Consider the following 24,110-nt stretch of genomic DNA (forward strand, 5'->3'; position numbering starts at 1 on the left):
CTTGACATAACGTGGCCTCGACAATGTTCCCCGCTTACACACTACTCGGACTCCCTCCAGTCACTGTCTGGCAGAGTAGAGGTAGGAAGATTATACACCAGCTGATCCGGAAGCCTCCAAGAGAGTTAACAATAGGTTCGGTCCGGTGTACTAACTAGCGGTAGGCCAACGAACACCGTTTTAGAACTGTACCCTCGAAACGTAAGGAACATTGGATCTCGCCATGATGTTCATCATAACCTCAAAAGTTATCAATCATACTGCATGATGGAAGAGATACGGAAGGATTGACCAGAACTTAGCTCTGGAGACTAAACATGGGTTCCTCCACTTCAAGCCTGCAATAAGCAAAGTGTTGGAATTGCACCGGTTGATGAGAGTCATCTACCACCTAGTATTGCTTGGTAACATAGAGGGGCGGCATTCCTCCATGTGGTGTGGGCGCCACACCTCGACCCCTGCTTACGTTGGTTCACAACTGGGTGGTCACCCACCATGTACTTGTGCATGGAGGTTATACCCAGGAATATTAAAAGTCCCACCACCGTGAAGGTGCAAGCAGAGGATTTGGCTGTCACAGACCGTCCAGACTTCGCCAAAATTGGGTCCACTTGACTTGAGTGTCACCCGAATATCAATTCCATCAGCGTTTTAGACTCCCAGGTAGCAAGTACAGCTTGTCTGGCATATCTGAGAGAATGTCTGTGACAGCCTCAAGGACCAAGGTTACGTGTTGGTACCATATACCAAAAGATACATTTAGGAATATTGTAGCGCCCATGCTTCACCGGGTACGAGCTGTTTTGGCTGCACGTGGAGGACCAACATCATATTAGGTAGGTGGTCATAATGTTTTGGCTCATCGATATACAGGGTTATTCAAAATGAAGTCCGGGATTTCAGAATTTATTTTGGGAAAGCGCATGTGTCATAATGATTTGAAGCCATCTCGAAAGAACGCATAATATCTCAAGTTTCGTTCACACGCTCGCGATGTTCGGTATGCTGCACGGCTAACCACCAAATGGCGTTGGACGCATACCGCCGTGCAGTCCCGGTCGTATCAGATGCTAACGTGGAACGCATTAAGGAAACTTTTCTAAGGAGCCCGAGGAAATCTACTACGAGGGCAAGCAAAGAACTTCACATCCCACAAACTACAGTTTGGCGTGTTTTGTGGAAGCGATTACTTCTTCTTCCTATGTGATTTCTTCCTATGTCTGCTCATGTGTGTACAGGAATTTTTTGAAACCCCAAACTTCATTTTGAATTTCCCTGTATAACTAATATAAATCACTCGAATACTAAAATTACTTTGTGATACTCTTGTTTAAATCGTAGTTCAAGAAACTGTTGACAGCCCAGATGGCAGTAACTGATGATCTTTAACCGCAATGAAGAAGGGTGAGATGGAAGGAATTTAACCTTTAAAAATAACCTTGAAATTACATTCAAAATAAATTATTCTTTCAAGACAAAATTGTTAACATCCTTCTCTCAGAAACCACATAAATATCAAAAGCCGTTAAGACTTAAATAACTTAAAAGCGTTGAATTTCCCAAACACTTGATTAATGGAGATTATTATATAGCTTTGAAGATTGCACAGTCATTCATTTAACTCATTTCGTATTTTATACTTTGCCTAGGTCTGTTCAACAACCCTTAGTAAATAGTATGAGATATGTTTATATTTTTTTCTAATGCTCAGAAATGGACTTTGTATTTCTTGATAAGCTGGGATCATTGAATTACCATGCGGACATCAGTAAGTAAAAATATGTGATAAGAGTGTCGTGTAAGAGAGAATGTAATATGCCAGGACGATTATTTTTGGAGTGGAAACAACATGGAGTTGTTAGATTTGTTAAGGGCTGCGGATAATTATTATGGTAAAGTAGTAATAAGTATTTTAGCGATTGTTTTTGTTTACTATGTGGCATATCGGCATCGTAGAAGAAATCTTCCTCCCGGTCCTTTTGGTCTGCCTCCCTTAGGATATCTGCCCTTTATCGGAAAAGATGTACATTTAAAATTCGGTGAACTCGCTGCGAAATACGGTAACGTGTTTAGGTAGGTGAGTCGTGAATCCAAGGATTTACTTCTTTTTAAGGATATGGGAGGGATTTTGATTACTGTCCGGAATTTTCTGGACAATGGAAAATAATGTCCAATATATGATTTATTCTATTATTAATTGTTTTATACATTTTTCTTTCTTCTTTATCCGTTTAGTACCCTTACATCATTTCATGGTCATTAACTTTATCCCCTTTTCTCACATATCAAGGGTGGTCACACAGAGTACGCAAGCACACTGTGGGTCTACCCAGTTGTGAGCCAACGTAAGCAGGGGTCGAGGTGTGGCGCCCAAACTACATGGAGGAATGCCGCCCTTCTGTGTTACCAGGAAATACTAGGTCGCAGATGACTCATTAAACCGAGGCAATACCACCACTTTGCTTATTGGAGGCTTGAATTGGTGGAACCCATGTTTAGTCTACAGAGCTAAGTTCCAATCAACCCTTTCCCATCTCTTGCATCGTGCAGTACGACTGATGTCTTTTGAGGTTATGATGGACTTCATCATGGCGAAATCCAAACCCTTACATTTCGAGGGTACAACTCTAAAACGGTGTTCGCAGGCGGGCCGCTAGTTAGTACACCGAACCGAACCTATTGGTAATTCTCTAGGAGGCTTTCCGATCAGCTAGGGTATAATATTGCTGCCTCTAATCTGCCAGATAGTGACTTGAGGGAGTCCGAGTAGTGTGTATGCGGGGGACATTGTCGAGACCACGTTATATAGAGGATCTCGGTATATTCTTATCGTGTGTACGTCATATCCACAAATTTCATTACTTCATACAGCATGTCCCACCCACTTTTTCTTACTATTGAATACACCATGAATTGTCAAACAAGTAGAGCAAGTTTGTCTGCGAAAATATCTAAACCTCCCAAACACTTCCTAGTTCAATTCACAAATATAAGTGGTTTCAGTTCTAATCTCAACGATGTCCATTTCCACTTGCAGTCTGCCAAACCCCACATGCTTTTTCTGACAGAATCTCAGTTATCGGTTGATTCAACCACTGCTCATCTCAGTTGCCTAAATTATTCGCTGTATGATTCCTTTGGCCTGAAAGGTGGTACTGGGGTATATGTCCGTTCCGATAATCTCTGTTTGAGATTGGTAATTTGGAATGTCATATTTTCGATCTTCTCTGGCTTAAAATCTCTCTACCTCATTGTGTCAAATTCATCTGTTGTCTCTATCGTTCTCCCAACCCACTAATCACTTGGAGCTCTTTGACTTCCTCTCTTTGCAACTTGACTTTTTAAAGTCCAACTTTCCTAACAGTGAGGTAATTTTCCTTGGTGATTTTAATGTTCACAACTCCAGCTGGCTTCCGTTGTCTACTCACACAGACCCAGGTGGTTGAATTCCAAAAGCCATGCTGAGGCTTTTGGAATTACTAATGACCTCGCACAGATTATTCATTTACCTACCAGAATGCCGGACAGCCCTAACCACACAGCCAAAACACTTGATCTTTTTCTCACCAGGAACCCTTCTAAGTACAGGGTCGAAGTGACTGGTATTTTAAGCACCTCAGATCACAACTTACTGATTGTCCTTCTGCAGTGGAGCCTTTATCTCATGGTTATTCCGAACCTCGTGTTGTTTGCCATTAAAAGAATGCCTAAACCTTGGTTTTCCAATAAATCTGCTAAGGCTGTTCAAGATAAGAAAGTTGCAGATCGTAATTGGCTTGTTTGGAATTCCCCAGTTTAATTTTCTGCCTACACCAAAGCTCGCAACGATTGTACAGCAATTAGTAATCATTCCAAGCTGAATTTTGAAAAGTCTAAGAGTAGAAAATTTGCTTCCTGCTCTAATAGTAGCCGAGCATTCTGATATCCTGCCAAAGCTATTGGCCGCAACTTTTACCCATCTCTGATCTCACCTTTGTAAAAACCAGATGGTTCTGTTGTCACTTCAGTCAAAGATAAAGCTGATCTGCTAGCATCCCTTTTTCTTCCAACACATCTATTAATGAACTTGGTAAAACACATTCCACTATTCCCAACACGTTCCATTCAATGCTTCCTATGGTCTTCCGTCAGAAGGATGTGTGAAGGATTTTGACGAATCTTGATGATAAGAAAGCTGGTCCTGATGGCATTTGTCCACTTGTTCTCAAAACATGTGCTCCTGAACTTATTCCTGTTCTTTGTCACCTTTTTTCACTTTTTTATATTTCAACGGTGTTTTTCCTTCAGTTTGGAAATTTGCCGATATCAGCCAGTTCCTAAAAGGGGTGACAAATCCCCCCCCATCCAATTTTCGTCCCATTGCAATTACTTGTACTTTTCCTAAAGTAATGGAAAAAGCAATTAACCACCAACTCTTAAACTACACAGAATCCTTTCGTCTGATCAACGACCGCAGAATGGATTCCGTCAGTGTCGATCCACTGGTGATATTCCAGTTATGTTACACATTTATGGACAAATCCAATGTAAAAGTTCAGTGAAATACAAGCAATTGCTCTTGATATCTCAAAGACTTTCGTATCGTGTTTGGCATAAAGGTTTTCTGAACAAGTGTCCACGTTATGGTATTCCTAATGTTTGAACGCGTTTTAAATGTTTTTTGTAATTGGTTATTGAGTTTTCTCTCTGATCGCTCACTGAGTTTGATAGTAGATGGCTCTCTGTCTTCTAACTTCTCGACTAAGTTGTTCCCCAAGGTTTAGTTCTTTTCCCCACTCTTTTCCTCTTGTATATTAATGACCTTCTTTCACTGACTGGAAATCCTTTCCATAGTATTGCCGATGATAGCACATTGCATTCCACTTTCTAGTTCGAGAAACCTTGCCCTGCTCAATCAGCTTCAGCTTCTCGAATATCCCTTACCAATTTCTTAAATGCCGAGTTCCAGGTAATTCTCCAGTGGGGCAAAGACAACTTAGTTGATTTCAATCCTTCTAAAACTCAGTCTTGCCATATATCTCACAAAAAGGATTTTCCTGCTCCTATGCTTATCTTTGGTGACACTTCGATTTCTAGGCAAGTTGATATATATCTCTTTTAGGGATTACCCTGACTTCTAATTTCTCTTAGCACAAGCACACTACAAATGCTGCTTCCTCTGCATCTAAAAAAATTGATTTAGATTTAGCCTTGTCATCTAGATAATCTATTTTAAAAATTAAGTTTTCAAGACCAGCATCTGAAATTAATTCGTTTTATTAATCATAATCACAATTAGGCAACAAATGATTGTCCCTTCTATTCTTTCAGTCTCTATTTGGGAACTCGTCGGGTCGTCGTTCTTGGAGATTTCGTGAGTACTAAAGAAGCGTTTACCAAATCCGAGCTGTCCGATAGACCGCAACCATCTCCATTTCATGTGCTTCCAGGAAGAAAGAGTAAGTACAGCAGAAATTTTCTAAATTTTGTGGTGTGCCTGAGTACAAATTCCTATTTATACAATTCATAACCTGATAATATGGATTCCAAAAAGGACAACTATGGCGTGTTTTAAATAAATCAGTGTTCATTTTGTTAATTTTTTAACGTAATTATATAAGGTTGGTACTGGCCTTTTGAATTACATTTCAGACCTATTTGGCTATCAAATAATGCCTATTAACTTTTGTACTGTATTCAAGAAGAGTTTACTAAAACCCAATGGATTTTCAGGGCATGTCGGTAGTGGTGGGTAGCAGTGAAGAGGTTTCTTGCAGCAATAATCTTTGAAGGAGGGAGATCGATAGATGCATAGAGGTTATTATTACCCTATTGAACAAGATATTTTGTACTAATATATAGAAAAATATTCTAAAAATGTTTGGAAATTTTGTATAGGATCGAAGTTATCACAGTTTTTCTCTAGGAAGAAATGGAGGGCTGTGGACTAGAAATTGGGCCTAAGATTTGTATCGACCAACTCTTCCTTCTTAAGAAATGGCTTAAATATACTTTCATTTATATATCATACAGATTTCTGTACAGCTAATGGAAGAGTCACCACACCAGAAAAATCAGAGGTTACTAACTCACATTAAAACAAGGGATACTTGGTTTTTGTCTGGAAACGGGTTCTTTGCCCAACAAACAATAATCTGACCAAAAAAAATACACATTGACGCTCAACACACACGCACACAGATTTAAACTAAAATTACCTGAAGTTGTTGGCCTCAACTACCCAAAGAGGTAAGTGGTTTCCATAATTAATAACTCGATGGCTGAAAGAAAACTTCGTGCAATCCAGTGCAAACCTCTTGAACCGAATTATTATCCCTAGTTCTGGAAAAATTCTATAACAGATGTATGAAGCACTGTTTTATCTCTCTTTGTAAAAAAGTCAAACCTATCAGAATTAAGAAACACAAAATCTAAGGACGTGTATCCAGTTGGTGTTGGTGGACAATTCAGTGTTGAGTCTGTTTGATGTGAAATAAGCACTGAGAAAGGAAAAAATGAGAGTAGGAGTGTTGTTTTAGGCCTAATGAATCTGATGAGTATAATGAGCAATTGTGCAGAGAAATAGAGTGGACCAGTAAATGAGAATGTCTTATAATGGGGGATTTTAACTTTCCAGATATCGACTGGAACTTATAGTTGGTCACTCGCACACTAGCAAGACTTTTGTGGATTTATTGGATGATAGTTTTCTGCAGCAACATGTTCGATACGTAACCAGAGGGTGTAATACTCTTGATCTGATTATCAGCAGTGATTATTCATGCATTAAGAATTTGCAGATAAAGGAACCACTGGGTGACAATGATCACAATGTACTGATGTGGGAATTACTTAAAGATGTAACTACCATCAAGGCTAAAGGGAAGGGCTTTTGAATTCGTAAATGTGACTACAGTGGTCTCAGACAGTTTTTAAATTTTGTACAGTGGGATAAACTAATGATGTTGCCAACGTTGAATTCTAAATTAGAAGCCTTCAGGGATTTAATTTTGGAGGCAAATCGGCTTTTCATTCCAACTAAGAAATACTGTTCAAGGTTTAGGGCTAAATGGATGGCAGATGAACTAGTGAGGCTCGTGGCTGAGAAGAAAAATGTATGGGATGCATATAAAGTATCAGGTGACACAGAAGCCTATGGCAGATATAAACTAGTCTGTAATCAAGTCACAAAGGAGGTAAGGCAGGCGAAGGAAGATTACGAGAAATCTTTGGCAAAGGATGCAAAGAAAAACAGCAAAGAGTTTTTTATTTATGTAAACTCTAGAAAGAAATGAATCAGATTGAACCACTTAACACAGATGGATTGACTATTGATGATCATGATCAGGTAGCTGATAAACTGAATGAGCATTTTGCATCTACATTCACACATGAGGAATTATTTAATGAGGGGCATGCCAGATGTGTATCAAACTCTAACAGGGAGCTAAGTGATTTCGTAATAACTGAGAGCAAAGTGGAGGTGAAATTGTTGAAGTTAAACATAAAAAAAGGCACCTGGGGTGGATGGGATCTATCCAGTTATATTAAAGGAGGCAGCAAAGTAAGTAAGAAAACCCTTAGCCATAATTGTGAGAGCTTCCTTTGACTCAGGGAAGGTACCCATGGACTGGAGGTGTGCAAATGTAGCACCAATTCACAAAGGGGGTTCAAACGGTGACACAAGTAACTACAGACCAGTTAGTTTAATTTGTGTTCAGAGGGAAAATAATGGAATCACTGGTTAAAGAAGCATTGCAGGATCATCTAGACAAGACTGCAGTAATAGTTAAGACAGAGCGTGGGTTTTTAAAGGAAGTTCTTGTCTGACCAATTTGATTGGATACTATGATGTGGTCACAAAGGAACTGAATGGTAAAAATAATTTTGATATCATGCTTGGATTTCAGGAAAGCTTTTGTTATTGTTGCACATGACTGCTGTACTAATTGGAAAGGTATGGCATTAAGGGCAAGTTGCTACAATGGATAAAGGGATGATTGAGTGGGAGACGACAGAGAGTGGTAATTAATAAACACTGCTCTTCGTGGACAAATATTATTAGTTGAGTTCACCAGTGTTCGGTGTTGGGCCCTTTGTTGTTTTTTATATTTATCAATGATATTGATGACGGTATATCGGGTTTAATGTCCAAGTTTGCAGATGATACAAAGGTTGGTAGAGTAGTTAACAACAGTAAAGACAGTATGCTATTCCAACTGGATCTAGATAAGTTCGACAAATGGGCTGGGCAGTGGCAACTGAAGTTTAACATTGACAAATGTGAAGTACTGCATATGGGTAGAAGTAAATCCAGAGTTACGTACTAACTGTGTGGTACTACACTCAGGGATGGGAAAGTGAAAAAGTCTTGGGGGTAATTGTACAGTCGAATATGAAGTCTGCCGAGCAGTACAGGCTGGCTGCCAGGGCAGGTCATGGAGTCTTGTCAATGATATATAGGAATTTTGCTAGCAGGAAAGGTATGGCATTAATTTGGTTTTACTGTTGGTGTGGCCTGGTCATTGCCCGTTATACAAGGCAATGATCAGGCCACACGAACAGTACTGTCTACTGGTTTGGGGACCTCATTTTAGGATGGATATAGAGTTCCTAGAACGAGTTCAAAGAAAAGCAACATGATTGGTGAGGGTAACAAAGGGGTGCTCTTATCAAGAAAGGCTTAAGTTCTGCAAATTGCAGCGCCTGGAGAGTAGGCACCTCGCAGGTGCCTACTCTCCTCCTGATCTGATTAAAGTGTATAAGGCCTTGAATGGGATGAGCAAGCTGAATGCTGATGGGATTCTTCCCCTTGCTCAGATTAAGAACCTGAGGGGGCACAGATTCAAATTGAGGAAGACAATTGTAGAATAGTTGTACGGAAATTTGCCTTTAACCAGCGGGTAATTGTTTGGTGGAACACACTTCCATCTTTTGTTGTGAAAGTTGATAGCCTAAATAAATTTAAGGCTGAACTGGACAGGCATTTGGAACGAATGGAGGAGTGAAAATGGGAGGTTTTGTTTTAGCTGATGCCGTGTAAGCTTGCTTTCTTGCATCGTATGCCTCTACTAAATGCAAAAGCTAAAAGCCTGTGTAAAACCAAAAGGAAATAGAGTTGCTCTCTGAGGGAATGGTACTGCATACAACACGTTTTGGAACCCACGAAAATTTGGTATCAGTTTTGCTTTCCAACTTTTCCTGGAAAAACATATAACATTTTAAATGAACTGTTTCATAATTTTTTTAGGTGTGATTTCTGTTAACGGTTTGGAATGGCGTGACCAGCGAAGATTTGCACTTCACATGCTAAGGGATTTAGGTTTCGGAAAAGGACAGATGGAAGAACATATTAAGGTATTTGTTAATTTATCGGTTTAATAAAATTTCCCAAACACAAACTGAATAGTGTACAGATTGAAAAGTAGTAGCAATAATAATAAAATAAAATAGAAGTGGTCGCAATTAGCCCAGTGGTTACGACGCCAGACTACCAATATCATGGACCCGGCCTCGAAACCCTCGTGGGTAGCACAGTTGGCGACGAGAGCAATTTTATGAGCTTTTTCACAGCATGGCTGAGTTAGTCGGTCTCCGACGAGAGTAGTATGGTTTTTTCTCAAGGAAATCCGGGTTTTTTGTCCAGCAAAACAGAAAATCAACCACAGAACACACGCAATTTTCAGACAGTATACACAGAGCAATATGGCCTTTGTCGCTGATGCTCCTAAAACCCAACAGCAACAACATTTGGATTCGTGTCCGCGAATAAAAAAAATAATAAAATTCGTTGAAGAAAAAAATGACGAAAGTCGCTTAATTGGACCTACCTCCCTCAAAGTAGAAGTGACGGCTGAGGAAGTAAGTGACATCATCTAGTAAGTGACCCACACCACTCCGGATGTGGGAACAATATTCCATGGCAGGGCGGATTTGCGATTTGTACAGAGTCAGCAGCTGTTGTCTGGAAGAAAAGTAACGCCAAGAGCGAAAGAGAAATGGACCATCCTCAAGAAGAACCTGATAGCTCCTGCAATTTAAAAAAAAAATCGAACAGGATGTGAGCGACCAACTACAAACAACAAAAAATACGGACACAATGGAATCACAAGTGGAGAAGGTAGACGAAATGGCAATATCCAGAATATAAGAAGAGTGGGAAAAAAACCCTAGCAGAATTCGACGGAATGGTCCGCACAAAGACCGACGCTATACCCAAATAGGTAAAAAGAATACTATAGCAAGTGCAGACCACCTCAATAAGCGAATAATACATATATAATATAATATCCTTATTGCAATCAGTGAAATACCAGATTATATCAACAACGAAGAAAAACTAGACACCATCCTCGCAGCCATTTATTGTACTCTAATTTATAGGGTAATCCTCAAGAGTCATCTTTAAGCTTTGATTCAACTAAGTTATCCCAAGCTGGAGGCTTTTCCCTGTAGATACTATTAAAATATGCTCTCCTTGCTGTTTATACAGTTCCTCGAAACGCTCAATCTTCTCCCGAGATCAGATCTATTACTTCTTTTAGCATGTTGATAATTGCTGCAAATTGTCTTTAAATATTTTCTAAGAGTTGTGAGTCCCTGGGTCACAAGGAACAAAATTCTCCTTACGGTTTTTTTTGTAAATAGGCATTACAAACTTTGCCTATAAGTTTTTGTACTTCTACCTCCTGCGCACTTTCAGTTAACCGCTCCATACTTTCTATGTCATCTGTAGAAGTGCATTCACGTAATTTAGTATCAAAAGGATTCCAGTCTGCCTCTTTAGTTTTATAACGAGGTAAATCAAAAGAACATTTCAAGTAATACGAGTCACAATTGATTGCAATGCCAAAAGTTATGGCATTATGGTTACTGGAAGCCCACGAAGTGTGGACCTTCCATTTATTAACGCATTGCCCAAACGTTGAGTCTGAAATTGTAATATCGGTAAATGACTGGCCCTGTGATGAAAGAAAAGTGAGTGGATGGCCTTGAGAGTGCCACAACGTTAGATTGTTAGTTCTAAGTAATTCTTCCAGTAGTTCTCCCTTTGGATCCGTCTCCGGACTATTCCAAAGAGTGCATGAAGCGTTAGCGTCCATCATAATAAGCACTCTTTTGCCAGCCAGTTTGATTAAGAAGTTTTCAATGTAGTTGAGAAAAGGCTCTATAGCCAGATGGTGTTGGCTATACAGTGCATATGGATACAAAGTAGATCTGCCTAAATGGATCGTACAAATAGGAATAGGCACAAACAGATTGAGTAGTGCAGAGATTATCAATCCTAGTGACCATATACCCGGGATTCACAACCACCAAAGCAGCTAAAAATCTAGTGGTAGGTTTTCAGCTGTTTTGGTTGCGAAACCTAGCATTACCACTAGGTTTTGCAACTCAAGTAGTCTCTGAAACTGATGCAATCACTCTGCAACCAAAAGGCAAGCCTTTCACAATGCCTTTATATTTGTATACCTCCTGTAAACAAAGAAATTTGATATTATGCTCAACAATGAGCTTCGACAAATCACCCATAATGAAAAACCTGAACGAAAAGCTAAACGAAAAACCCCAGTTTCTTACGGGAAAGCCTTGCTATCTACGCCTGAGACCGAATGAAAAAAGCCCATTAAAGTTCCTCGCGTCATTAACGGGATTCGAACCCGGGGCTTTTCCATTCGGTGTTGGGATGATGGTGACGATACCACTGTGCTACACGCGCAGACGGGGTAAGTGGGATGTAGACATGTAGATATGTACAGTATCTTATGTAGTTCAACTCCGCCGTGGTACCCTGTGATGTTACAAAAACTCTGCAGAAAGGCCAGAAATGTGTGCTATGTTTGTGCCGTATATGTATTTGTCACGTTGTTTAGTTGTTTCTGTCCGCTTTGCTATCAGGAAGCAACAAGCACTAGGGTGGTGCGTCCTGATACCCGTCTACGCCACGAGTAGGCGGGCCACCACTGAGCGCGAACCGCAGCAAACCTCGACTGTAATGTACTAAATGTCCAAATCATTCAAAATATGAACAAATAAGATTAAATTTAAACTGTAAATTAATAAAAATTATAAGGAATTAACAGTTAAAGAAATAAAACATTTTAAGTAAAAATATATTTTTGAAAAAAATAATAATCAGAAAAATTAAAGATAAAAATAAGTTAATAAAATGAATAAAAATCCTGCACCTGTGCAAAGTGGTGCCAGCAGATGATCCCGCCTCAAGATCAGCCTGAGGCTAGCAGGAGATAGAAGTCAAGAAGACACAGTGATATCGTTCGGCGTCGTACAAGTACGATGGTACTTGAGCTAAAAATGGTGGTAGTGACGATGGTGGCGGTATCACGAGATGGCGACGATGGAGATGTTGGTCTGGACTGGAGGTAGAGCTGGAATAGGAGTAGTTCCTGAAATTGGGGCACTACTGATGAATTGTCCACGTCTGGCAAAGTCTTTATGTGCAAAATCTTGCACAGGAAGAAATTTTTCTTTGGAGTCCAAGAGAGATGATTCATTGCCTGGGGAGAATGGTTGAGACAGCAGACTGAGACTGACGAAGATCAAAGTAATATGGATAGATGAAAAGAACATGCTCCAAGAGAGACGACTCATTGCCTGGGGAGAGTGGTTGAGACACAGCAGACAGAGGCTGACGAAGATCAAAGTGATATGGACAGGTGAAAAGAACATGCTGCCAGTGTTCTGGGTTGCCACAGTTAGAGGGGAGAATCAGATAGGTTAAACATAGCAAGTTTAGCACGAAGGGGATCATGGCCAGTTAGAAGAAAAAGAGTGCGGAAACTCGAACTGACTGAACCAATTTAGAATAGAGTTTTGTAAGGCAAAGGACACAGATGGAATAAACGTTCTTGTGATCATACCTAAATTCCAATTGCAGGATGAAATTCAATTGAAGCCCCAGCTGATAAAAAGAAATCAAGCCCATACAGCTTCAAGAAACCATGAAGAAACAATTCTTCATCACGCGTATCATCAGACTGGCTTCTGAACTGATCCTGACGTATGGAGTCATAACCTTGTTACGGACAGGCTGACATTCCTCTTGCTTCTAACAAGACTAATTAATATCTCAATGAATTTATTGAGACATTAAATATTCTTGTTATTAATTGCTGAAAGGATTTAAATTTGAGAAAAGTTGAAATTTATTCAACAGAGTGAAATGTTTATTCCGGCTATTAGAGAAATTTCAATTTTATTTGATACTGATTCTTATTTTCAACTCTCACACTTAGAAATTAAAGTAAATTATCAGATAAGCGATCAGTTATTTAATATGTTCTAAATTTTTAATATTCATGTTTGATGAAGTTAATCAAATGTCAGTAGCATTTCAATTTTTCCATGCGCATTGTTATTTTGGTTGCAGATCGATATAAAAATTTCCTCTTATTTCGAATTTACAGGAAGAATTATGGGAATTCATTAGAGTACTTGAACAACGTAAAGGTACACCGTATCGTTTAGCAGATGACATTTTATCCAGTGCCTCCGCTAACATCTGCTCCATGGTTTTTGGACAGCGGTTTGAAAGTGGAGATAAGAAAAGACTATTCCTTAATGAAACATTAGTGAAATTTAATGAGGTACAGACCGTGATCGACGTCACTGTGTTCCTTCCCTTGCTACGGCAATTAATGGTTTATTTCTTGAGAAATTCTGCTCTTGCGAAACTGATGTATGAAATTGAAATCTTCATTAGGTAATGTCATTTCCGCTTGTAATTTGCTACTATTTATCATTTCGATTTCGAAAATTTGGTTAAAATATAAATAGTATATCATTAAAGATTAATCTGAATCATTAAATATTTCTACAAAAATATTCAAATACCCACATTCAAAGAATGTTTACCTTCATTTTCAGAGGCGAAGTTGAATCACATCGAAAGAAATTAGATGAAGACAATCCTAGAGATTACATTGAAGGCTACCTGACAGAAATTAAAAAAAGAAAAAATGATCCAAGTACTTCTTTTACAGGTTAGTATTTGTTACTTTTTTATTAAAAAAAAAAAACTAGGTCTCAGGAACAATATTGAAGACATTTACACACTGAGAAATCTGGGGATACCAACCTAGTAACGGGCAGACCCACCTTTTGCCCGGACAAGGGCAGACCCACCTTTTGCCCGGACAAGGGCAGTCACACGGCGAGGTATTGAGTCCACTAGTTCACGAAAGCGTTTCAGAGGTATTTCCATCCATGCTTGCTGCACCGTTGTCCATAATTCCGTTGCATTCCTCGGTGGAGGATCCAAAGCTCGAACGAACCTTCCACAGCATCCAAAAGATGCTCCGCAGGGTTTATGTCCGTCGAACGGAGAGGCCATTCCATGGTGATAAAATCTGCGGAATGCTCTTCGAACCATGTTCTAGTCACCATGGTTATGTGTGTGTGGGGGGAGGGGGCTCATTGATCTGCTGGAAGAGTCCATTGCCTTGTTGGTGCACGATGATCATGACGGGACGCAGCTGGCCTGCAAAGATGAACACGTAACCTGGACCATTCAGAGATGCGTCTAGACGTACCAGAGGTCCCAACGTGTGCCAGTGGAACACATCCCAGACCATTACCGACCATACACCTGTGTGAATAGTTCCTTGTTGACATGACGGGTGCATAGCTTCCTGCAGTTTCCACCAGATACGCAACTTCCCGTCCGCTCGAAATAACTGGAAACCGGACTCATCGGACCAGGAGAACCATCTCCAGTCATCCAAGGTCCAGTGCCGATGTTCATTCACCCAGTTGAGACGTAGAGTCCTGTGTCGTGGTGTTAGCAGACTCTGGTGGGTCGACGGTCCCATAACCTATTGCAGCTAATGATCACCTGATGTTCTTGGTGGAAACGTTTCTGGCACCTCCCTCTTCGAAGTCGGCGGTGATTTGTGCCATTCCGCCCATAGCACTGTCCACGATGAGATGTTATTCCGGAAATGTAGTATTCCCAATACACTCTTAATACTGTCGAACGGGGATGGTGCAATTTCTGTACCACTTCCGCGTTAGAGTGACCCATGCGTTGGGCACCCACTATCATCCTTCTTTGAAAGTTGGGTTTCTCACGACATTTATCCATACTGACGTTGAATCACCGTCTATGTGAATGCAGTGATGCAGTTTAACTATATACCTGCCAAGTGGTGGGTTCGTCCACTAGCGAGAGGGCTAACAGCGTCGCGTTGCCCAAGAACCATGTATCCCATGAATTCTCTCATTTCAATGTACATTAAGTTAAAAATACGAAATTAATAAATAAATCAGTTTGCGGTTTAAGAACCTCCGTTAAACGTTCTTAAACCCATGTTCTTGAACCTTACGGTTTATAAACATGGTTTTTAGTTTGCTATTTTAGTTTTTTTTTTTTTTTGATTTGGTAGTTGTTGGCGCATCGGCTTCTGTGGCCATATTGCACCTCCCAAGGTTTTTGCAGTACTTTGATCCAAGCCCGAGGCGGGAATCGAAACCGCGACCTTTGGGTTGCCGGGCAGGTACTTTAGCCACTCGGCTAGCCCGGTCGGCTTGCTATTTTAGTATTTCGAATGGAAAATATCAAGAGCTTAACCATCAAAGAATACATTTTGGCAAGTTGAGCGGGGATTTTGAATTCATATCAGCTAATCATGCGATATAGATCTTCACTCGATATTTTGTGGGGAGTAGGGTATTAGAGGAATTTGGGTTTGCTGCACCACTAGGGCTGAAATTTATCTTATGCACACCACTTTGAATTAGCAAATATTTAGTAGTCAGATGTTACTTCAGTTCAGTTATTTCAATTCAGCAGCTCAAGTAGATTATGTTTGTGTACTAGACAATTTTCGATGTATTGGAGGAAACCTAATTCTATGGGAAAAACTTACCTTAATTCCTATATAAGGTGGACCATCTTTTTATGCTGTTTCTAAGTTGCTTTGGAATAACTTAGATCCGTGTTAGGGTAGCAGAATTATCCTAAATCAGGTCCTGTTATTTCAGCTTTCAAATAGATGAATAAAATACCATAGTTGGAAATTTTATGGGCATTCTACGTACTACCAATCTACACATTATGTACGACCAATCTATAAGTTAGGCCGGTTTACACATAATGTAACAATCGCTGTCTTCGATTCAGATCTTTTTATGTAAGGAGCGGGACAGAGGCACTCTGAGGTTTTAAAAGTTATGGTGTATGCTACTTTTCTTATGTCTTATTATGTTTTTCTTTCGATACAAGTTTTTAATAGGATTTTAATGAAGATTTAAGTTACTTAGCCTTGCAGTGGTGCCACGTAGCCCGAAAAGCCTTGTAAAAAATATTTATTGCTTGCAAAGAGGTATAATAACGTATAAGTTAGGTTGCATATCGCTTATTTTGTTTGAAAAGCTAATAAAAATCTGGTTCACTGCTCTCCTAGGTTGCAACCGGATATAATCACCATGTTGTCCACATTGGACAGGATGGTGGAAAATACTCGGATTCGAATCGTGTCAATGACGCGAGGAATTTTTATGGACCTCTTTTACACCATGGTTGAGTTAATCGATCTCAGGAGAGGACATTAAGATTTTTCTCCTTGGTTTTTCTTCCAGCAAAACGGGCAAACCGACCACAGAATACGCAATTTTCAGCCATAATACACACGAGCAAATGAGGTTATTTGCATCTATACTTGGGAACCCCTAATGTGAAATATTTATTTTTCAGATTTGAGCCTACTTGGAAATGTGCAGACCTTGTTTGGTGCAGGTAGTGACACTAGTGCCACAACTATTCTGTGGTCTCTTTTAGTAATGGCAGCATACCCTGAGATTCAACACCGTGTACAGGACGAAATCGATTCCATAATAGGAAGGGAAAAGATGCCTTCTTGGGAAGACCGCCTGATTCTTCCTTACACGCAAGCAACGATAATGGAAGTGATGAGATGGAAAACCCTCGTTCCCATTAACCTATACAGGATGTAAGTTGACTTATATAAATAATAACACCGACTGCTGACTTTTAGATAAACTTCTATTTTTTCTTCAACTGCAATACACTAAAACTTCTGAAATATCTTAAATCAAAGTTTAAGATATTTCAATACCTGTTTAAAGTTATTCGTTTTTCATTTGTAAAGTAAAAGAGGCACAATCAATTCTCCTTATCCAGGGCTGCTGCAGATACGACCATAGGAGGTTATGACATCCCCAAAGGGACAGTCGTACTCGCAAATATCTGGGCGATTCACAACGATCCACAATATTGGTCAACTCCAGCTGAATTCATGCCAGAGAGATTTTTAAGAAAAGACGGAAGCTCAGTGATTAAACCCGAATATTTCATTCCATTTTCTATGGGTAAGTAAATATAAAAAAACAAACAAACAATGGCGTACTTATTTTTGTATTTGTTAACAGAAATTAGTGTTTCTGTGCCGGTATGCTGTGAGTCAATCTCTTTTTTTTCCAGTTCTAAGCGTTCTTAGAAGATTATCTATTTAATATTGTAAACTAGTTAATGTAAACTTATTATCTACGTTATAAGTGTTATAATCTGAAAGTATTTCACGGATATTTTAGCTTATTTACTTTTATCCAAAATCGCTTTTTGAATAACGATTACACCATCACACTGCCATGCAACAATCAGTTACTATGAGATATGATACAAAATTGGATGTACTAACAGTAAACCGTACACCCCTCAAATAAGTGAGTTGTAAACCGTTCGACGAAGACATTTTCTAATCAGGATTTATCTAAGCTTGATTATGGTTTCAATTTCGCAATTAGGGACAAGCAATATCCCATAAAAGAAAGCATAATTGAATTACAAATGAAACTAAGTAATCACTTTAACAGAAATAGATTAAGGCATGAAGTAAATGCCGTGATTAATCAATACATATTCGAACACTAGCCTTCAGCAAACAGAATATCGTTGGAGTGGTTTGCCACCCTTCTCGATGTCCAGGTTTGAGGAAATTCAACGGGCTCACTCCACATTCGCTTTAAATCCACGTCTACCGTATTAAATAAAATATGATGGAATAATTATACTTATTAACACAATATGTATCCAAAGAAATGAACGTTTTAATTTCTTAAACATTTTAAAAGTTAATTTCTTTGTAATTAAATGTTAAATTTTACTAGCATGACTACTTTATTGCTTTCCTAAGAGACACAGTAAAGGAGTCAGAAATGCAAAAAAAAAAGAAGAAGTCATACTAGTAAAATTAGAAAGCTGCTCATTTGAAATATGGTGCAATGTCCAGTTTCCTTTTTAAGCATTCCTGAGATGTACTAACCTAGTTGACTTCCACCTGCTTCAATCCTACATTGCACTGACATGCAGTTAGGGACTGTTACATGGTTTTTGGAAGAATATTTTATATGGCGACAGTGGCACTTCCCACTATACTCGATGAAAATCTCCTTCATATAGAGTGCTTTCAAATAAAATGAGTCGGTGAGGGATCCAGTCTTTCACAGTAATATTTCTAAAATGGCGTCTTGTTCATCCATGTATGTAATTGTTTTCAAAGTTTCAAATTGGACCAGATCAGGAGAGTCCCCTAGAAAATGAGGATATATTTTCCACTAGAGTTTCATGGCTCATCTAGAGGGCAACCTACTCCCTCATCTGGTTGGTAGCCTACAAAGTTCTTACAATGATTAGCACTCTAAAACGGTTGACTGAAGCTGACTCTGTTTCACTCTCCTACGACCTATTATTACTTAATATCATTGCAACATAGAAGAGCAGTGACTTTACGTCTCACGTTTACAAATAATAACGCAAACCCAACTTCTTTTAAATTACAGAATATTGCAATATTGCCTTTGTTGGCGCTGAACCTGTTTCCTTCACTGATATTATCTTTCTATATTTTCAGGTAAAAGATCTTGTCCTGGAGAGAAAATGGCCAATGTCGAAGTATTTCTCTATTTCACCACGATTTTACAACGTTTCGATGTTAAACCGTCAGATGGCCACTCTATCGATTTGAGTGGCACCTGTTCTGTGACATATCACCCAAAAAATCAGCCACTCTGTCTTATAAGAAGAGAATGAACGTTGCTTTTTAAAAAAAAAAAAAAAATGGAACATAATTTAAGAAATGGAAGATTTCACGAATTTTGAAATGAAATAAAATAAAATAGGCTTCTAAAAACAGAAATAAAATTATGGCTCGTACATTTTAAATAGAACTGTAATTGTAACAAATACTGAACAACTTTATTGTATCCATATTAAAAATGAATTCTCTATGGCATAATAGATTTCGTAATTCACATTTCAAAGACCATTTTTGCCTAATCATAATCATTTTACAACTAAACAGGACCGGAATAAAATTAGAGCCATGCGTACTTGAATCCTGGCCTATGAAAACAGCAGAGTTGTTATAATCACCACCCTCCCCACACCCGGTGGGAAAGACTTGAGTTCGAAACCCATCACTGAAGAGAGAGGATATTTTAAGGGTATTTTCACAATGTGGCTGAGCTAGTCGGTCTCAGATGAGGACAGGACGTTTTATAAATAAATAAATATGATATTTATTGTAAGGTGCAAAGGTGCACGAAGGTACCCTGACTTTACAAAACCCATCACTGCATTAAGCCAGGGGTTAACAATCAGCAGAGATATCCTCTCACTATAAATATAATACAGGATACGTACAATAGCTTTAATGCGAGTAAATTAAAGAAAATATCTATAAATAACCTAAAGCAGATTATATTAACTTTAAAAAAATAACAATAATAATAATAATAATAATACATCAAATTAAATACAGGATATTTATCTTGAGTTCGGTTTTCTGCGAAATCTTGCTGAACCGAGTGATCTCACATCAATTGCTGGCTGTGGAATACGCGTGCATCTCTAGGACGAGATGTTTATACCTTTTTGTCATCTACAATTTTGCACAGGTATACATCCAAGGATTGGGCTAGATGGAGCTTTTAACGGTGGAATTGATCTTTAAAGATGTAGCCTGGAAAAAAGAGCAAGAACCTGGGAGTGGAGCGGAGAGCTGGTTGAGGGATCCACCAACACACGGTGTCCAAAAATGTTGGGCGCTAAGATTATCCCAGCGATCATTTTTATGGTACAGATTAGAGTTTTCTTTCATTCATTATGCCTGAAAATCTTTTAGTGCTGTGTGGGAAAAGAGTAATTGAGCGAGTGTCCACTCTGTATCTGACTTCTGTGCGGTCTAAAGGGGAGAAAGTCGTGAGTTTGCGAGTTGAAGTGGGAGAAGTAGATTTCTTGGTGGTCAGAGTTCACATCTTGTGGTAGCAAGTTGAAGAAGAAAAAAAAAAAGAGAAAGAAAAAAGCCTGGTCCGACATTGGGAGGCAGTGATAATGGCCAGTTGTGAAGATAAGTGAGCCAAGAAGAGAAAGATAGCCTGGTCCGGCATCAGAAGCCAGTAATAGGGTGCTCGGCGCCCCTAGCAACGAAATCGCAAGATGTATTTCCGAAGTTTTGTCGTGTAAAAGTCTACACTTGTGTCTAGGGTCCGGCTCGTTGAGAAATAGCCAGTTGTGCAGATATGTGAGTCAAGAAAAGAAAGAAAGCCTGTCTGCCACAAAGGAAGCTTGAACGAAAAGGAAATTGGAATTAGCGGCCATTCCGGAACGTAAGTCTGTTCCTGTTTTTTTTTTCTCGAATCCTGAATTCAAGGACTCATAACCTAGCTCTGTAAGAAACTGAGTGATAGTCCTTTCAAAAAAGGAACATTCCTGTTGTATTAGGCAATTTAGTTACTAAGTTAGAGACAATTTGTTATGAATGTTAATTATTATGAAATAACGTAAGGGTGGTACAAGAGTAATAAAAATAAAGGAATGAGTAAAGAAATTATATTTATAGGAGTAGAATTGTATGGATATGTTAACCTATATCATTAAATTAGGCCAGGTGCGAACAAAAGATAACATATCAGATGAGGTGTAAAGAGAAAGGAGTTTTATTAATAGAGAGAATTAAGGTAAAATGAGGGATTTATTGTGAACATTACTGAGGTAAGAGGATACCAGTTGTAATACACTTCATGTGTTAAAGGTTAGAAACAAATATACAAAAAAAAAGAGTAATGAGAGTTGAAATGAGTTTTACTGATGATAGTGATAAAAATTGGTAATGTAAGAGTAATCATCGAGGATTCATATTCAGTAAGATACAACTGATACAAACTGATGTTAATAATTCGTAAATTGAGAATAGTTGATGAGGGAGAGAGAGAGAGAGAGAGAGAGAGAGAGAGAGAGAGAGATAGTAGTGTAGTGTACTGTGGTATGGTTCAAATATATGGAAATTGGTATTTATGTATATATATATATATATAGTTTGTTTTTTTAATGAAATGGTGCATATAATGTTCATTAAAGGTTTGTAAATTTATTGAAAAATTGTGTCTTTAATGTTCTGCTGGTAGAGCCCCTACGTGCTAACACCCGCATTACACACCCTAGAATCTAGAATTTTCTGTGAATTGCAGTCAGATTTGCATTTTGCAGGGTGTGTTTGAGACTTCAGTAAGGTGGAAGTCAAAAAAAAAACAACAACAAAAAAAGAGAACTAATAACGTTTTTATTTTGTTTTATTCCCCTCCCCCCACACACAGCGCAGACGATAGCTGCTTGGCCGCAGGGCCCCTAGTGGGACCCTACGTTGCCGTCCACCACCGCTGAGAGCTGAGCCAGGCTTTTAAGCATGGCTCCGCCACAGTCTCCTCAGCTTTCTGGATGGAAACCACGTAAAAAAAAGAGGCGAGTGTGAGGAGGAAGATTGTAGAAATGGTGGAGTCAAAGTAGGCAAAAGTAGGAAGATGAGACAAGAAGAGGTGGAAAGGGAGAAGTAGGAATCGTCCCTGGTCTGGGAGCCCACTGAAGGCCAAGGAAGGGAAGACAGCTTGCATAACAAGGGAGGGCTGCAAAGGCGAGCGCCAGATGGCATCCCACATTTCACACTCGTGGTAGCACAGCTGGTAGAATCTGTGCTAACCACGTTGTCCTCCCCACACCGGTAGAAAAGACTTGGGTTCAAGTGTCGTCGATGAAGACAGAATGTTATGGGCCCTTTTCAAAATGTGGCAGAGTTAGAGGCGCCTCCGTAGCCAGGTGGGAAGGAGCAGCAGTGCGTAGCACACGCTTCTTGATTAGACCGAGGTTCGAGCTCGTCACCACCAAATACGGAGGATGCGGAAAGGTCAGAGAATGACCACCGCATATCCCGGAGCAATATGGCCTTAGTTGCTAAGACTCTTAAAAAAAAAAAAAAAAAAAAAAAAAAAAACCAAGTGGCTGAGTTAGTTGGTCTCAGGAGATGGTAGCATGGTTCCCTCCCCCCCTGGAAACTTGGGTTTGTCGTCCAGAAAACAAAAACCTTAGATCATAGACCACCTCAGATCACAGAGCTATTACATTTTAACTCACAAGATCCTTTGTTCCAACTCCACCATCTCACTACAATATCAATTGCTATGCCATTAATAAGACCAATTGGGAAATCTATTGTTCCACCCTGCAGATCTAGGATCAAAACTTTTCTACCTTTATAGCATTGGACCCCGACGAACATCGGAAACTCACAACAGAAATAATTATCCAGGCCTGCAATCAATCAATTAGAACGAAAAGACCACTGCCTAATGCCGTCCCATGGTGCTCCCCACGGCTGGAGCGCCTTCGCCGAATTGTACACTCCAAAAGTAAAGCCTTTCAGAAAGCCCGTACTTCTCGGCCTCCAAATGAGACCAACACCCTCCACGAGGAATGTCGAAAAGTCAGAAATGACTACACCTCCCTCGTAAGGCAGTGGAAAGTATCATCTTGGAAACGACTCATTACAGCTACTGGAAATTCTGAATCCTCTGGGATTGTGTACCGCATCACCATCAACAAACTTCCCAGGGGCAAAGTTATCCAATCCACTCTGACACCACAGGGCGCTATGACCACATCGTGGGAGCAATCTATGGCAAATATCTTGGAGTTGCTATTTGGCGCGGATACTGACTCTCTGACACCATAACAGCAAGAAATATGCCAGGCAAACTACACCTACATCAACAATGCTGTAGAATCCAGTTGACTACCGATGAACTGCAGCAGGCTTTCACCACAATGCAAGAGAGGAAATGCCCTGGACCAGATCTCATTGAATCTGAAGTGGTTCAATGGGGTGACACTTTTAATACCACGTGAAATTAATAATACAGTTTATTTAGGCGAATAGCTTAATAAACTATATTATTAATTTCACGTGGTATTAAATGTATTAATAACACTATACATTTCTGCATATGTCACCTTCAAGATGCTGAGATTTCTTCTGTATTTCAAAGGTAGTTCAATAACTTGTCTCGCTCTGTTTGCCTCTGGGTTAACAGATCAATAGATCAACAGTACAAAAGAAGAGAATAGTCTCATTTCCACAATTTCATATCAACCTGGAACTGGAGAAACTATTTGTTAATGGATCCAATGATGCTTCCAAGCATATGCAATTTACACTGAGTGATCACTGAATTATGACCACCTACCTAATACTTCGTAGGTCCTCCTTTTGCCTTCATTACAGCAGCTATCCGACGTGGCACTGATTCAACAAGACGTCGGAAGCGTTCGGGAGGTATGGACAACCAAGCTGTGTATAATGCGGCCAGCAATGCAGGTAATGGGTGATTAGTTTATCCCGACGAATGATATGCTTTTCCATAGTGCCCCACAAATGCTCTATGGGATTGATATCGGTGGAATTCGGAGGCCAATAGATATGCTGGAAGGGAAGTGAGAACTGTGTTCCTCAAACCATTCCTGCACAAAAAGTGCCGGATGACTCGGCGCATTGTCATCTTGGAAGGCACCATCACCATTTGGGAAAAAGTGTAACATAACGGGATATACACAGTTAGCAAGCAGCTGACGATAACGGAGACCACTGATACGTTGTTCCACATGCACCAGGGGTCCAAGTTCCTGCCAGTGAAACATGTCCCACACCATACAACTGCCTCAGCTAGCCTGCATTTTTGATACCATGCATAATGGGTCAAGGGCCTCATGTTGTTGACGCCAAATCCGTACACGACCATCCACGGTGTGGAGTAAATAACATGAC

The 24,110-nt window shown here is 39.6% G+C and overlaps 1 protein-coding gene across 1 annotated transcript; it reads left to right on the forward strand.

Annotated features, from left to right (window-relative positions):
* The first annotated feature begins 1,849 nt into the window (after window positions 1-1,849).
* LOC150088482 (cytochrome P450 2J4-like) lies at window positions 1,850-19,048 on the forward strand. The gene is made up of 8 exons (XM_090370179.1): window positions 1,850-2,073; window positions 5,311-5,438; window positions 9,230-9,336; window positions 13,407-13,702; window positions 13,867-13,982; window positions 16,694-16,949; window positions 17,141-17,328; window positions 18,870-19,048. The coding sequence occupies exons 1-8, from the start codon at window positions 1,850-1,852 to the stop codon at window positions 19,046-19,048; spliced, it is 1,494 nt and encodes a 497-aa protein (XP_090226305.1).
* Window positions 19,049-24,110: the final 5,062 nt, after the last annotated feature.

The sequence above is a fragment of the Mastigoproctus giganteus genome, chromosome 3 (assembly GCF_048544385.1).
Source record: "Mastigoproctus giganteus isolate SK-2022 chromosome 3, ASM4854438v1, whole genome shotgun sequence".
NCBI lineage: Eukaryota > Metazoa > Arthropoda > Arachnida > Uropygi > Thelyphonidae > Mastigoproctus > Mastigoproctus giganteus.

Bases quoted from the DNA above. Each gene is read 5' to 3' on its own strand.
- LOC150088482 (XM_090370179.1), top strand. From the start codon at position 1,850: ATGGAGTTGTTAGATTTGTTAAGGGCTGCGGATAATTATTATGGTAAA. The intron at 5,439-9,229 runs GTAAGTACAGCA...TAATTTTTTTAG, and splicing joins TGTGCTTCCAGGAAGAAAGA to GTGTGATTTCTGTTAACGGT. The intron at 13,703-13,866 runs GTAATGTCATTT...CTTCATTTTCAG, and splicing joins GAAATTGAAATCTTCATTAG to AGGCGAAGTTGAATCACATC.